This window comes from Zootermopsis nevadensis, unplaced genomic scaffold (assembly GCF_977971745.1).
Source record: "Zootermopsis nevadensis isolate Lab colony 2312 unplaced genomic scaffold, Znev_1.0 Znev_ptg000029l, whole genome shotgun sequence".
Lineage (NCBI taxonomy): Eukaryota > Metazoa > Arthropoda > Insecta > Blattodea > Termopsidae > Zootermopsis > Zootermopsis nevadensis.
In genome coordinates this window covers 3,223,734-3,241,536 of record NW_028259161.1, presented here as the reverse complement: position 1 = coordinate 3,241,536, position 17,803 = coordinate 3,223,734, and the positions used below count along the sequence as shown (strand labels likewise).

The following is a 17,803-nucleotide window of genomic DNA, read 5'->3' as shown; positions in this document are numbered from 1 at the left end:
CGACTTTAAAACATTAAAATTTCTGCCGGATTACGAAGTAACTTAATGGAAAAACGATTTATTCAACGACGGTACATTACTGACTAGCCTAAGAAGGAATATACAGCCATGTCTTTAAACAACAACGAACGAAATTTCGCCACCGGCAGCTCACATAAAACAACTGAACTCAGCTCACAACCTTACATTCTGTTTCTCTTAGAACCATTTTAATTCCATTCCATTTAGAATACACCTAACTATTACAAGTAGTAATACGTAAAATCCAACAAATAAATTTAAGGAAGGCAATAGAAAATAACAACAACGTCCAGACAGTTTGTAACAGTGATAACGTAAGTCGGCCAAGAAGTGAGTTTGAATGTCACTGCCCTATGAGATCATTCCCGCAATTAAACAAATTTACTTTCCCGCCAAACGTGTTTTTAAGTTGCGAAACTTCGATTGTAGGAAGAAATTAGTTACGTTTTGTTGTGACATTCAGCTAACAGGTTTGGTGATTCGGTTATTTGGTTGGTTCACTGGTCTGTTAGTTACCTCGTTAAATATTTATTTTTTTACTATTTTAGGTAGGTTAGTAATTACGCGGTAATATGTTTCTTGATCAGTTAATTAACTCGCAAATGACGAAGAAGCATTTAAGGAATAATGGGGTGACACGCCATCACCAGTGCTTACGAAATACATCCATACGAATCGATCATAAAGCACACACCCATATGAGGTTTTCTGTATTACTCTTTATGTCCGGTGAAACTACATTAAAATATACATACGGTAGGGAAGAACCGCACATAAAATCTTAGCAAATCATTAACGCTGAGCTCAAGTGTGTGGTCGCCCTCTTTGTCTTGGGCTTACCTGTTGGACGTACGGCTCGTCCCTTCCGTGTTAAATTAGTCACATTATCCACTTCCGGTGCCGGGAACAGGTCAAAAATCCATGATAACAACAAACGTAGTTTCTGAAATGCAAATGAATCACCTTACTTTGTCACCAACTTCCATAGCACCGGCATTGTCTTTCTGTGTGCAATACGAGCGCAGCTTGTGATGTTCAAGCGAGCATATAAAAGACACGATAGCCATTACGACAGGAATCAGTTGTAAACGGAAGCAGGAGAGAAACCCCCAAGACATCTGAGTTGGTGAACATGGTTCAACACTTGGTAAGTACAACGTATTACCGTTGTTTAAATAATTACCACTTATATTTTCAAAATTTAACAATTATTTATTCACTTGAACAAATTTTGGGGTCTTAAATTGAGTTTGGCATTAAACACTCATTCAAACAACTGTTAGTTTTTAAGCAAGCTGACAAAAATTTCGATAATTACGTAAACTTCACGTTATAAGTTAATAAATGTTTCACAATAAACTAAACGCCTAAATATATAATTTGAAGTTTTCAGGACGATGAGGATGATGATGTTCTTCTGGGTTTTGATTCCGTGTCCACTGGTCGGTAGATGCCAACATTTCCAAGAAACATATTGTCTCCATCTTCAAGGATGAAGTTGCGATATTGGGTAAAAGATGGAAACAGTATGTTTCTTCGAAACGCTGGAATCTACCCGCGAGTCTACAGGGCGCAGAGACCCAAATGAACGTCATCATCACCTTCGCAGCCGCGAAAACGTCACATATTTTAATAAGTAATTCAATACTCGTTCACACATTCATTTCAACACACTTACAGAAATCCCAACCATAAATTCCCCATCATGTTACAGTAGATGGAATCCACTTGAGATTCTACTGAAGCTAGAACAATATTTTCTGTGATCATCTAGTAGGCCAACTGCTATCAGTTAAGGAATGCGACCGGCCTCCAGAAATTGTCTAGATTTATTCCGGTAAAATTCGGCCAAACAGGACAATCTGCAAATGTACAACTAGGAGAGATGTATGCAGCCCTAGCACTATTACCTGTTAGGCATGTCTAAACTTGTATTAATATTTTTAGGCCTATATCGTATTTAATACACAAAATACAATTATATCGATTTTGGGTTGTGTTTGTTGTTACTTAATTTCAATCACGACGAAAAGTTTACATGTCGTAGAATGGATTATTCTGAACGGTCAGTTGGTAACGATGTAAAATGAAAGCTTCGTGGCCTATTTTATGGCGCCATCCCAAAATTCACTTTGAGAGATTTTGGGAAACTAAAAATTTTGTCAGAATGGACTGTCTTCCGGGTAAACTGCGTATTTAAACGGATTTTCATCTAGCACCAAAGACAATAATATGTGGATAGATACCTCCACTTCCCCGTACATTTCTTTGGCGTGGTGCTTGCTTAAGCACAAGGGACAGCTTTACCTGTGGCGGACTTCAGATTCTTACGGCGGCGAGTATAAAGATTATTCTCTTCTAGTAGTTGTTTACCGACGTTTTAGGGATTCTTGCTGCTTCCGTTATCAGGACGCTACAACCCAGAAGACAGCCATCTTCAACTTTATCAATGGATTTTAGAAAAATAAGCGGAGATGTGAAGTGGATTGCACAAGATCAACTATTGATCTTAGGTTCCGTAAATTTGGGAAAATGTTTGACGAGTGATCAATATTAAATGCTCATTACGATCCAAGACGTGCAATTATATTTACAATGTTTGCATTTCAGAAAATAGCTGTAGGCCTGACTGTGGTCGCTGCCTATATCCTGCTGACACTTGCGGATTCTCCGAAATTTGATTACCAAAATAATGAAGGGAAAGTGAGCATGCGATCCTTTCCCGTAACAGGATTTCCTGGATCCTATCCCGGTTATTACCCTGGAGGATTTGGAGGATACGGAGGATATGGAGGATATGGAGGATTCCCTGGAGCTTACCCCGGGAGATTCCCAGGAATATACCCTGGATCTTATGGGAACCCATTTGGTTATGGATATCCCTCATTTGGGTTTCCTGGAATGCCTGTTACGTTCTACAGCAATAAAAATGATAATATTCCTGCAGGAAACAATGCCGATCCTGACGGGAAACAGTAATGAAGATTTAAGAAACGCTTACTACAAAATCAACACTGCATAAGAGCTCTCACATGACACTGGCATTTGCTGCATTTTACAAGAAACTTACAATTAAAACTTCATGTATTTTCGCTCCCATCTTGCTTGTTCATTTAGTTGAGTCAGACTGATTAATTTCAGGCACCATAAACCCATGTTATTATGTTAAAAGTTTCAAAATATTATGAGATGAATATGGACAAACACACGTACAGATATACTGCAGTTCAAACATTGACATGCAGGGTAATTTTAGTTTTAAGCCGAGCTGCAGCAGCCTTTCATAAAGCCGTCGTTTCGACTCAGATGGCTAACACATTAACTAGAATTAGAATATCGTACCTCCAGTTAATATGTCATGCTAGATACATAAGCTACTCTAAAACAAGTCTTCAGTTATCGTTTTACAGTTTAGAAGCACAGAATAAGCATTGTTAAAGCTAATTCTTGATACAAATGTGTTTAAAGAATTCCAGCTCTGTAAAGTGAGCCACTCATTTTTGCCTACTGAGCAAGTTACAGTTGACTTTTCATCACCATGGTAATAAATGTTGTAGGGCTTTAAGATAACACTTTATCGTATGTAAGAGGCCGAGATTTGACTAATGCTCAGTTCTACAGCACAACTTTCTTTAAACATATTTTATTACAGATTCGATGTTTCCTCTTGCTTATACAATAAGAGTCACCATTATAAGCCGCTTTTTCAACAGACTGTAGTTAAAAGATTTTTAATTTCGCATAAATAAAACTCGAAACGTCCTGTAATATGCTAAATCATCAACTGGGAGAAACGTCGGTTTTAACACCAGCAAAACTGATACGATTACTTATGTGTTTGATGTAAAAGTGTGATCAAATCATCTATGTTTTGTAACTTATATTCCTTACATTAATAAAAGAGTATTGTAATCTTGTACTTTCACAGATTTCATTCCGCTAATGAGATTCATATTACTATTAAAATCTTTCAAAATAGAAGTCCGTTTTATGGACATTGTCCATTGTCTGAATGAATAAATTTTATTTGTTTGGGGACTACTTTTGTATGGGTCTTTACGTTAATAGATAAATGGATATTTCCACTATGATATCCGTCAGATAAACTATTCTATATTTCTAGGCAGTGGAACAGATCAGATGTGAGTCATATTTACAGGTAAGATGTGAAAATCTTACAAAACTGATAACAAGGGCAATGTATAAATTGCAGGCCTATGCTCCTATGGTGATTCCAGAACAATTGCATAAACATTCTGAGTCACGTTTCAAACTGGCAAGTTTTCTTAATTGAAAATCTTGAATACGTGTAGATGGGGCAACGATGAGACATATACAGTAACAGCTGTTAATCATTACCGGTAATCTGAATATCATGTTTAAAATTAAATATCGTGTGAACAACATTTATAAATTCGGCTGCTACTTCCAAAAACTCCAGCTGAATAAGCAGTTTATTAAATACACTGAAGAGAATAAATCCACTTGTTCGAAGAACTAGCTAATAAAAATACTCTCTACCTATTCAATGTCAGGGGGGCTCCAGTAAAATTATTTATCTTACTGCATCTTTCCATTCATCAATTTATTTAATGATGCCTTCTCAACTGGATAGGTAACGTACCGTGAAATTACACGACTGAAGAAATAAACTGATAATGATTTTTAAGAACGCGATCAAAATCTGTTTCAACCAAACATTCACAAATCTGTTTACAAGGACGAAGGAAAAATACGAAAATTAGTCACGATGACCACCCTCTGGACCAGGAATCGTCCGAAGACCTTCCAGATATAAAACAGGACAGTCGACCTAAATGAACACTGGCGTTATGAGTAATATAAAAATGTCCAGTACAGTGTGACTCAAAAGACGTATACATAGCCTCAAACTTGGTGGCCGCTTGTCAGTCAGTTGCTCACCGCTGTCAACTGTTCCACGAAGCTAACGATGGTCATTTTGAACACAGACACTGAATTCACTACGTGCCAATACTGACGTATGTAATAGTTTAGTTTATTAAAATGTCTTTATTTCATTCACTGAATGTGTGTACATCTTTTAGGGGCATTCTATACACACATGGTCATAAATATTATCTCGTATGGCCCAAAATTCCTTAACAGCAAACAATAAAATATCAACCAACACTTGCGTGTTGCATACAGAGAAAATATGCTAATATAATAAACTGTGATGATTGAATTAGTTGCCATATTCGCTAACCTAATTGACACACATCAACGTTAACCTAATTATAATACAATGCTACTTGGACTTGAAAGCCTACAAACGTATTTCAAAGTGAGCATTGCAGGGAGTGCGTCCCCGTTGCCTGTTGCTAATCTGGCTACGGGGAACCCCATGTTCAGCAATGACTCAACAGTCTAAAAATTAAAATCTGGCAATCAAAGAGTAGCGGACGCACAGTAGTGACTAGTCAAGGTGACAGTGTATGATCATACGATAAAACATCATGTAACCTTGCCTCAAGGGCAAAAAATGTGAGGCACATAATTTTAGAACTATCACAAACTGTGTCCATTTCCAGTTATCTGGAACTAGACTTCGTGAAGCCAAACTATTGGCTAAAATTTACATTGTTAACGAAACTGTTTTTATGTAGGATTTGGGGTTTTCACGGTGGTGAGTCTGAAGATGGCTGTCTTCTGGGCTGTTGCGCCGTGTAGTCTGATAGAAGTTTACCGACGTTTCAGAGGTCCTTGCTGCCTCCATTATCGCCCTGATGATGGGGGCAGAAAAGACCTCTGAAACGTCGGTATACTTCTACCTGACTATACGGCGCAACAACCTAGAAGACAGATTACTTACTATCAGCGGTTTCCAACAGGGGTGCAGCAGGCATCTTTTAAACCTGCCACAGAAATTTAAATATTCTATTTTTTCCATTTTTATGGAATATGGTAATAAACCATTTTGTCCCATAGAAGACCAATTTTGTTTACTAAATGAGGTACTATCAGCTTTTCGACAGTCATTCTGCTCCATCGATTTAGTTTGTGTAAATGTTTGAAACCTAACAGCCATCATATACTTAAAACACTGCCCCCGGATTTAGGCAGAATAAACTAAGGAAAACCAGAAATAATATTCCAGAAGGTAATCCGGGTCGAAGATTAAGGGGAGTATCTCCGGGACATAAGTTGGAATGTCACTACACAGACTTGATCGGTAACAAAACATCAGTAGTTAAAAGTTTTTCTCTGTCTACTATAGAAGTTAAGAATGATGGAATCAGACGTCCACTCCCCTCCCCCCCCCTCCCACGTCGTCAGGAGCGACTTTACAATTGTAATTAAAGAAAGGATAAAAATATAAATTAGTGTCACCATAAACTGCGTAGATATAAATAGTATAATAAGAGAAACATATCTGTGGTGAAATGACCATGAAGCGTTCTACTCTCCAAAAAACATCCACAAGGATACCGCAAAGATGTGGTAACAAGTTGTTGTTCCGTACGGAAAACTAACTCATAATATGTTGGTCACATCTGACGTATTGCCGTGTGCTGTATTTATATTTTGTTTGTTCCGAGGCTCTTTTACTAAATCTGTATGACATATGAACACGGGGATTTCGTTTCGCTGAAGGCCTTCAGTAACTCTTTCATCTACGGCCATGAATTTACGCAAATGTGGACAGATCAAAGGAATGTTCTTATTCAAAGTGATAAATGTTACCTGACTGCCAGTTTGTACCAGCTCAGGACAAACTGAACTGTACGTATGCTCAGAGAGCAGTGTAAACGCGCACGTCTACTCCAGCGTGCTCAACACGCACTACATACGCATCTTCGTTATTCTGCGCGTGTCGTATCGTTATACGCATTTAACGCAGATAATGGTAAGAGCAGACTAAATTTGCGAAATACGGGATTTATGACATTCTGAGCTGTTACGTAGTGTTGTATTATGGCCGTGTGCTAACGTTTAAAGATAAACGTACTGCCTACATGTTCAGCCCTGTTTATGGAGGCAGTATGTTCCTCGGAAATATTGGGCCACAGCCAAGTTACTACATGGCGCAACAGACCAAAAGATCATCGATATTCACATCGCCGCAAAACTCAAAAATTTTAAAAACCTGTTATCTTCCTGTTTTTCATCAAAAACCTATTGATTAAAATACAATTAATATAGATGTAACTGTTTTATTTGGGTGCAAAACTTGGTCTCTTGTATTAAGAGAACGCATATAGACTGAGGGTGAGATAACAACTTTACTCGGTCTGCCCCAGATACTGACTGCCCTGGCATAGAGATGCTGCGTTCCTGTGACCACATCGACGGCACTTTTCTCTTCACGCATCATCGGCTACTCGCCCGTTTCGAGTCGCTAAACATCGCTACTTGCACCACCAAGCCTTCAAGAAATGACTCAACATGAATCGAAGCCTTTCTTCTGTTTCAGTATCCTGAATGGCCAGGAAGTGTAAATGACTAAAGCTGTTTCATTTGCAAGATCAATGCTGCGACAAGGCCGAGGATGACGTGTAACAGACGACAGCTGATTGAGCATGAACATTGAAAACGTAACGAGAAGGTCTTTTCAGGGCTCTTAGTCTCATTCGACGTTGGTAACTTACAAATCGCTTACTCAGAGTCACGTCTGCTTTATAACAGGGACTGATCGAAAGAAATAAGACCTTCAAATAATTACATAATTTATCCATAAATTGTTTTACCCTCCTACAAGCAAGGTCGGTAAAAAAAAGTACCTTAGGCAAACATAGTTTGGAGCGACAATTTTGGTAACTGTTATCCATAATACATTTGGAAATACAGAGAAAGCCCATGATGAAACCTTAACATGTTTTTAAGTACAACACGTGTATGAAACATGGTCTCAACACGAACAGTTCTGCTGAATTCTGACTTCGAGAATTTCTACTGGTATATTAATTTAATGTAAGTAAGCAATTCTTTATCGCTTCTATTGCGCATCCGACATTAAGACAGTAGACTTATTCTGAACGAACAGCACTGAAATGCAGTCGAACTCTGGATCGTAAGCACGTGTCCGACTGAACGTTTACACAAGCGACGTTACACAATCCACCAACACACTTGGCTTCAAATCGACAGCACAGAGAAATTAACACTGTTTACAATATTCTGAAGCAAACTGTAATGTGGCAAGACAAGAAACAATCATTACTAGTGAAGTGTTCTGATGGTTATAAATGAGCATATTATTATTCAATACATTACACATTTTTATACAAATAAATGAAGAACGAATTACTTTCTAAAAGGTAATATTTCAAGTTCTCACGGCGACGAGCAAGAAGATGACAGCCTTCTGGGATATTACGACGTTATAGAGTTGGTGATGGAGACAGTCACCACCTCCGAAACGTCGGATACACGGTGCAATATCCAAGAAGGCTGTTATCTTTAAAATATTCAAGATTATTTCCCCCAAGTTCTCAAACAAACAATTTGGATCAAGGTGTAGAAAATTATTCAAATCCTTTTGGAAAGTCCTACTAGCATTCCTAGAATTCCTCCGCGTGACTATACCATTATTCCTTTTATTTCTGCCTGCTGTCAAAATATCACAGCAATCCAGTCACGTGCGCTGGCGTACAGTACACAGTGTGTGACAAACATGGCTGATCATCCCATTCATAAAATTATTTCTGAGTTACGGCCTTAGAAAAGAAAGCACAGTTTCCAGTCAGGAAAAACACGGCACAGCTCCATACTTAGTGATTTTAGTGTTTGCATGTGTGTGATGATAAACCGAGAATAGGAGTACTGCCGTCAGGACCTTAAAAACGTGAATTAAAATGGGAGCCGAGAAAATTACACGATAAAGATATTACTTCATTAACTTTTCGTCTAATATTATTATATAATCAAATAAGGGATATGAGATGGGCAGGACATGCAGTTGGGTGTGGAAGATAAGAAATGCACGCAATACTTTAGTCGTAAAATCCCAATGGAATAAACCATTTGGGAGACCTATGAATAAATGGTAGACAAATATTAACATGGATCTCAGAGGAAGAGGATGTTGGTGCGTGGATTGGATTCATGTGACTCAGGATAGGATCCAATAGCGACTTCTGTGTTCTCAAATTATGCAGCTGCTTTATAGTTGATTCATCTAAGAATATCAGACGAGTTGCAGTTGGTAAATAACACTGAGGAGTACTGACATAACCTCCAAGGAGTAGGAAAAGTTACTGCCTAAATCCAAAAGGAAAGAAAAAAGACTCCTGGTTATTGTAGCGTGGAAGAAGTGCCTTCACCAAATTCTGGATAGATATTTTCAATGTACTACCAGACCCTATTAACACTGGCAGCTATGCCACTAAACCTTAGCAAGATGATTTATGTGATTCTGCATTAACCTGTGACGAAAATTATGAATACCTCGTATACTTAATGAACTTGGCAGGCGACTTTTTAAATCGTCCCATGTGCCAGTGTGAATTAAAGAGTGGATTAGCCCTAATCCCCTTCGCAATGGACAATCCGATATAACATCTGCGGTCACAAGCTCATAGTCAGAGGTCTGGAAGTTGATCATACTTCCACATTGGTCTAGTTTTTCTCATAAATATTTTGCAATTTAAAATTCAAATTTGAAAAACTTCCGAATATTCAAATAAAAGAGAAAATAGCTTCTCACAACTACCGAAACGTTTGTAAAAACGTAGTAAACAAATCCTGAAACCAATTGCGTCAACGCAAACACGTATTAAAGCAAGGTTAAGAGAAAATTTCAGGTTCTTACTGCGGCGAGGAAGAAGATTATTGTCCCTTGCAATGTTACGTCGTGCGATCTGGTAGAAACCGACCGACATATCAGAGGAGTCTGCTCCTCCCTTCATCAGCACGATAACGATGGAGGTTATAAGCACCTCTAAAACGTCGGTCACTTTCTATCAGACTACATTGCTCAACATTCCAGAAAACAGTCATCTTCTTACAAAGAATTTCTATCTTCGCCCAGATACAACACAGGATTTGTGGCAGGGATTGTACTTCAATTAGCGACCCAAACGAAGGGCATTAAATGCAGAGATTACGCATGTTGGGAATTCATGTATTTACAGTCTGTTTTGCGCACTTCTATACTCCCCCCGCCGGTACTTGTAAACCACGTCCATAAACAAAGTTGGGTCTTCAGGTGGTTGACGTAAAATGTGACGTATTCGAAAACAGCAAGAGAAGTGGATGAGACAATAATGAGGCACTGAGGATTTGTCCGAACTGGCAACTGACTTTGTTAAGTTCTACCTTCCTTGACGTCAGCAGTCATCGCAAAACTGCCAAAGGCGGAGTTCAAAATGACCCAAAGATTTACTAAAAATGAACGAAAATGAAAAATTGGCCCCTTGATTCACGGAAAACATTCTCATATTTCCCTTCTTATAATTTTTTATCTAAGTTGTAAATGCCATCTGCTTCAAATACACAACTGCAATTTCTTATAAATGTCTTATTCTAGTGATTTCAAAACCAGTTTTTTTTTTCTTTTTGCTGACTTGCAGTGGGGTGGAGCCATGTCTCAGTGGGATTGCAGCCTCTAATGGGCCCATTTTCAATCCCCAGACGATATACGAGTAACAGCGGACAGGGAAGGGAAACAGAAGAACTTGATGCTGTTTTCATTTTGTCACTACTTTCTATCATTACGAACTACGTATGATTAAACTGAAGTGCCTGTTACTACATGCTCCATGTTCAGATTTTCTGTTATCTACATTTTGTCAGGCGTGCAGAATTTCTGTTTTGTTGGCACAAATAATTCGGCAAATTCCTGGAGATAAATAATCCTACCTTACAACCAGCGTCTTACTTAAAGAATCTCTTGAGCAACACGTGCAAGATTACTTTTTTGTGTCTTATGTTGTGTGATAACGGCATATGAACCCCTGATAATAAAAAAGACGATGTCGGTAGTGAGGGAAAGACGAGGGAATATCTGGAAATAGGCTACATTTTAGTTAGAGATTTATGGAGAAATTCGCACAAAAGAACCCATGAATGCAAATCTCAGGGATAAGAAGACTAATGAAGTCAATGAGGTTAGGATATAATTAGCCTGTAGCACGAATAATTGAGGTAGGATAAATGTCTTTGAAATTGGCCATTTGAAATACAACGATAAAAGTGTGAAGATAATATAAAGATGGATATAAGGAAAATATGTGTAATGATGAGAAGTAGGCAGACCTGTATCACAACTTCGAGTTCTACTACCAGACAATTAATTACATATTCAGTACAAATTGTTGTATCTGCATACAACAGGGAATAAATGCAAATTGATTGATATGAAGATGGTTTTGTGGTTTGGTTTGTAAAGGATCATTATATTAAAAATGTTAATGATTTTTATACTTTATTATTTCACACGTATCTGTTGACATATTTACTTCTTATAAAAAAAGAGATATACACACAATGAGATGAACACTGTTAACAGCCTTTTAAGGTGGTTTCCCTGTTTCGAATAATCTTGTTCAGATTACAGTAACCACTGGCAATAGTCAAACACATTGCGGCAAGAAAGTCTGTATTTTTCATCGCAAGGTGAACAAATAGTTGCGAGAACCATCAATCAGTCCGTTTATCTTCTGCAAATAATGTCGCACTTAACCATAGTACCCCCATCCCCTTCCGTAACCACCCCATCCCCTTCCGTAACCACCATAACCACCCCATCCCCTTCCATAACCTCCGTAACCACCAAATCCCCTTCCGTAACCTCCGTAGCCACCCCATCCCCTTCCATAACCCCCGTAACCGCCAAATCCCCTTCCGTAACCTCCGTAGCCACCCCATCCCCACGCCGACTCTGCTGTCCCCAGGGTCTCGTCTTGGGGAACGTCGACCGCTTCAGCTGGGGCAACTTCTTCGCCCGTCGGAAGGGCGTGTACGAGGGTGATCATGGCCACCACGCCCAGCAGAAACACTCCCTGCAGGCAAAACCAATCACATGTGTATTGTACAGAGTGCAAATTAGTACTCTGAAAATCACTTTCGTTTGACAGATTATCTATTTGTGTTGACGACTATCCTTGTAAGGCTTCAATGCAGTATGCGGCGAGGCGATCAATTAAATTAGATTATATAATATTAGTCTAGCTTCTTTGACGAAGCCGTGTCGTTGAGATGGTACAAATTTTTTTAGACATTTTCCTTCGTAAATTGGTTTAAAAGTACAACATTTCGGAAGGTAGTTAATGCTTCAGAAATTATCACACAGTATCTAAACGTCCAACTACAAACAAGAGGCACGTGTTACAAAGTACAGAGTGACAGCATGAACTGTTACCGTGCCAGAATGCTTCTTACAAATATGCCTGCAGCAATTTTTTTTTGTCCGTTGCGATATTTACATTTTTATCATCTTTCATCTTACTAAGAGCGCCATATTGACAGGAAATGTACTTTTCAAAATACTTCAAAATTCGTAGCTTGATTTTCGACAGAAACTTAGAAAACATTGAGGGCAAATAAAATGTTGAATCTCGCAAACAACGAATAGTAAATTATTGTTTTATTTTTATATTTCCATTGTAATATAATTTTTATTTTTTGACACGTCACAAACAATCAATATGAAATTCTGAAATATGTCTTATCTAAGTGAGACGCCTGGCTTTGGGATTTTAACTATTAAATTGAATGATCACTAACTAGGGATACAACTGAGTCCGTTTATTTAACATCGTTTCGTCAAGTGTATATTTTAGCATCAAAAGGCATAATCTCTGTGGATAATTAAATGGGAAGTACATAAAAGGAGACGACCGAAGCCTATTTTTTACTAAAATACAACGATATTAGAATAGAATCTTTGTAATAACTATTCGGAAATAACAGAAATTACACAGATTAAAATAATTAGAATAAAGTGTTAAGTTATAAAGACAAGATAAATATTTAAGGAGAATAGTAATTAGAAATCATATTAAAAATTGAAATGCTTGTATTGTTATGATTTTGTGAGAAGTATATGCAACAAAATGAACAATGAATCTCTTTGCCTTCAGCAAAGCAACAGAAAATATACGAAGAGAAGAAAGAAATTTGAAACGGGTGAATGCATACTTAAATGTAATTATTTAATTTATAAAATCTGTAATATTCACACTTCACTATTCCATGAGCAATTACATTTATAAATTTGCTGACTCCTACGTGTTTACTATGGTGATCCTGTTTAATTTATAAAGCACTGAAGATTGCTGTCTTCTGGGTTGTTGCTCCATGTCGTCTGGTAGATGTCCACCAACGGTTCAGAGGTCATGCTACCTCCATCAACAGGACGTTGACGGAGGCAGTTTGACCTCTGAAACGTTGGAGGAAATCTACCAGACTAGACGGCGCGACATCCGAGAAGACAGCAATCTTCAGACTCACCGCTGTGAAAATCTCAAATCCCACCGAGATTTGCGAGAAAAGTACCATCTACAGATGAATCGAAAATCTTCCCATTTTAAAAATAATTCCCATCTCCACCATGAGACATCGTTTTTAATCGCTGTAGCGGATAGCACTACTTCTTGCATGCAGCATATACCTAGCACATGTCACACTATAGAATTATTGTAGAATTTATTTAGACTTTTCGAATTCGAATGGAAAGTAGGGGTTGTACTGGACCAAAACTGATTGAAATTAAATTCGTACGGCAAATTTAGTATAGACCCCTATTTTAAATATGATTGAAATCAGTTGAACTGAGACGTAAACAAAACACTGAAGACGGGCAGACCCCATAATGTGCCACTTGTATGCACTCTTCGCGAAGAACACAAAGTGTGGTAATTAAAATGTCTACGCGACAATGCCAATACAATGTAAGCCCATTCAAATGTGTAATTACTGCACATAATTAAGGTAAATGAACCGAACTTACCATAAAGTGGTTCATCCTGACAAGAAGGTAGGCTGCTGTATCAATCACAACACGAATGGAGCCAGCAGCTCTTAATCCACTGCTTCTGCCAACAGCTTCTTTGCTTCTATCCCAAAATTTCGTCGTTTTATATAGAAAAAGGGCTGCAGCCGCATACCATCGACTTCGTCGTTTATTGTCCCTGGGAATTCACATCGGTCATCGCTGCCATTGCCTTGGAAACGATTGGTGCATTTGGTTCACCTCCTCCTCCTTCCAACCCACTCACTCTGGCTTTCGTTACGAGTAAAAATACTCGAAATGCAGTAGAGGTTGAAGAAGAGCGGATGAAGTGGATGGGTGATAAAAGGATAGGCAGGAAAATACCATAGCTCGTCAAGACTCTTTCACCTCACGTCTCGTCTCGCCTCCCCTTCCGTTTTCATCGTCTTTATCCACTCAACCCTTCCTCTCAACCTTTCCCTTTCGTTCTTATACCCCCTTAAAACTACTTGTCTGGAGAATTTAAAAAAATAATAATAAAAAACTTCAACAGGTTGTGTGTAGTCAACATCCAGCCTTGAACTGGGAGATGAAATAGTTCATCGCTTCTACAGCCACGGTAAGAAGCTGTTAAGTGTGACTCGGAGGTAAAAGTGACATTAGTCCCCTACTACCAGCACAAAGGAAAATAATCTGTACTTAACAAAACGAAAATTAATTAAATCATTCTTAAGCACATGTACGCATATTTTTCCCGCTGAAGAAACTTTGCTGCAGTTATTATGTGCACGAACAGACGGAGGTGACGCAGTCACTAACACAGCGAACTTGCTGAATAAAAGAAAGACCTACAGATGTAAAAACGAAGATGTAAATTGGTCTACGATTTTACATTATTTATACTGTTACTAAAATATTATATAGAATTGTTCCACACTTACTGACAGGAACATAAAACACTGGATGATCTGTATTTATTGTTTTAATGGGTTTTTGCATATTAAAGTCCGGTATTTTTATATTTATTTTTCCTTTTCTGTATTTTTTTGTCTGTATTATATCGAATTCTTGCAAGCAATTCAGCTTTAACGCAGACTGCATAAGAAGATCATAACTCGTATCATAAAATTCAGTTTTTTGACTTCAAAGAAGTAAGGGTATTAGCGAAGCAGAAATTTGTTTTAAGGACTACGTAGCGTTGTGCCGCTTCTGCACAACGGAATGGGTTATAAGACAAGTTTTATTGCAGGGGTGTACATCACACCGGGTTCTATCAAGCTGTTAGGTACAGAAATGTCGTGATATATGTTTTCGATTTAGTCGCACCTAAAACTTCAAGTTGAATTTAGGGCACAGCATATTCAGAATATATAGTGGATTTAAGGATAATACATTTTCTACAACCTATACGGAGACAGTAACTGTCATAAATTTAATTGTCAGATTTCGTAGAAATATCATATTTTCTGTTAAGAACGCCTACTAAAGATTTTTCTTTGTACCATCGGGTTGGAGCCGACCCCTGGTGACATTATGAACAAGATCCCTCTGATAAGGACCTGTTCATATGTTTCCTAGGCAAGTGATCCAGAAGTGGTTTGCCTTTGCCTTCTTCTGTGTGCTTAGTATCTAATAATGATGAAAATGGAGTAATTGTTGGGATGCCACGGAAAAATCGGGGATGCCCCGGAGGAAAACTCCGTGATGCCTTGCCCAACACAAGATATAAATCCGGGCACCTACTAAAGCATAATCTGATTTAAATAAAGAAGACAGATTTTTCACGTCAAAAATCGATTTCCACGGTATGAGTAATCAACTTTGGAGTCTTCTTACTTAAAGTGTAAATGACACGTCACCTGACCGCAAGAACGAAGACACAGTGTAACCTCTTACTGCCCTTGCAACTGTGAATATACACGAAGATTATCACCATTCTCGGAACTGGAATGATGCATGTGAAATAGTTATGTTGTAATAAATAATACGACCAACGAAACAAAATCAAAATAACAAATCACGCTATGGAAACGTCTTCTACTTTAATTTGTAAGGAAGTTGGACAGATGGTATTCTAACATCACGTATGTGGTTTCAGTGTTGTTTATCAGTCCACCACTAACAAATTTGTAACAGAATATACAATGTTAAAGGACATCTTAATTAGTACGCCTTTAGGTGTTAATACACTTCAGTATTTGTAGTTAAATTTTCCATAAGAAAAAACGGAACGTCTCCAGTCCTTACTCTAAACAGGATGAGAGCAAGTGGGAGTGCATTTACTCATACAATCCAGGGGTTGCAAGATGACGTCAGCGGTCGTTCATCCCCACACACGTTAAAAACTTATTAGAAAGGAGGTCAGGAGACACTTCACATTTACGCGTAAAATCAGTGTCAAGACGAGCAAAAATAATTCTGGAAGATTACACAATAGCTTACATTAATAAATAAGGACTCGTTCCTAAATATAGTCTATGTATAATGGTCGAAAACAGAACTACATGACAATTTCTGAAGGGGTTCCACTCTAAATGTGCAAATGGAATCGAAAAGTCTTATGAAGGGAATCGATATGCACTTGCTAAAATGACAATATTTTTTGGCAACCTTTCCTATAATCAGTGTGTTATTACAGCAGTAAATTGGTAGTTTTGATGGGAGACGGAAAAAGCTATTACTTTTAAATTTCGATGCCAATAATAATGCAGCATACTGCACATTGGGACCTAAATCCTTTTCGCTTCATAAGTCCCAAAGATAAGAAATATTAGTTTTATTTCCGAAAAATATTTACGCATATTTCTGTAGAACTATGTTCGGAAATACTCCTGAAAAGACACTGCCTCTATAATTATCAAAGAAGTGGCAAATTGAAATAATTAAAAACATATAACATCAAATGAAACCTGTAACAGGATACAGAATACAGGAAATATGGGTTTAATGAGCTTGCGAGTGAGAAATGGCAGTTGAGTTACACGGCAACTTCCATCAAACAAGTCTATAGTAATTCTCTAATAATTTTATTTAATTAAGGACTGTCGATTTTATGAAAGTAAATGTAAAAATATTCTACTAGAATTTGATATTCTCACGGCCGTGAGTACTAAGATGGCTGTTTTCTGAGTTGTATCGCCGTGTAGTCTGGTAGAAGCTTACCAACGTTTCAAAAGTCACTGCTGCCTCTATCATCAGGGCGATGAATGGCTACACGGCGCTCCAACCCAGAAGAAAGCCATCTTCGTAAATATTCTACTTCGCTTATTATGGGAAGAATCCACACAGCAGGAGTCACGTTTGGCGATCATTTTGATTCAACGATAACGCGCACAATATCGTTTATCCTATTACATTATTTTGTTCCCAGATCCATATCGAGAATAATCAATTCGTTCCGTATAATGAAGTTTTCAATTGTTTGCTAGAATCAAGCAGGTATTTCCCTACAGCCCGAATTCCAGCTGCGTACATGATAGTTCACCAGTGACGACAATCGCGTTCTACAACCTGAGGTGTGATACTGAGACGAATGTTATAATTGTGGTACAGACCCATTACTTAGTAATTGTGTAATATAACAGTGATGCCATCTCAGTGCTTGGTTCTCGTTCGAAAATTTATGATGGATCCGGCATGTTAATCGGGGCAGAGACCCTACGGCAATAACGAAGAGATAAGTCCTTCAGAAGGGTCAATGCCACGCACGGGCACATTATGTCCGCTGTCAAAAGTATAATACAGTATGTTTAAATTCTTGGTGCAATTTCAGAGGTTGCAATTTTAGGTGGTTTGGATGCGAAAGATGCTAGTGACGTAATACGAAATTATGGCGTAAACGTAATACGCAGATAGTCGTGAGATGATGGCGCAGTTTCACAGGCGGTG

At 38.1% G+C, this 17,803-nt stretch overlaps 2 protein-coding genes and 1 long non-coding RNA gene across 3 annotated transcripts in view; 1 reads left to right on the top strand and 2 right to left on the bottom strand.

Annotated features, from left to right (window-relative positions):
• LOC110827357 (uncharacterized) overlaps positions 1 to 17,803 on the bottom strand; it is a 126,066-nt gene that overhangs the window by 70,677 nt on the left and 37,586 nt on the right. The window lies entirely within an intron of this gene.
• Positions 840 to 3,940, top strand: LOC110827363 (uncharacterized). The gene is made up of 2 exons (XM_022058970.2): positions 840 to 1,168; positions 2,632 to 3,940. Exons 1-2 carry the CDS (start codon positions 1,154 to 1,156, stop codon positions 2,998 to 3,000), a joined length of 384 nt encoding a protein of 127 aa, XP_021914662.1. The 5' UTR covers positions 840 to 1,153; the 3' UTR covers positions 3,001 to 3,940.
• On the bottom strand, positions 11,395 to 14,230 carry LOC110827364 (uncharacterized). Its single transcript, XM_022058971.2, has 2 exons — positions 13,934 to 14,230; positions 11,395 to 11,984 (listed from the first exon to the last, which is right to left on the bottom strand). The coding sequence occupies exons 1-2, from the start codon at positions 13,946 to 13,948 to the stop codon at positions 11,661 to 11,663; spliced, it is 339 nt and encodes a 112-aa protein (XP_021914663.1). The 5' UTR covers positions 13,949 to 14,230; the 3' UTR covers positions 11,395 to 11,660.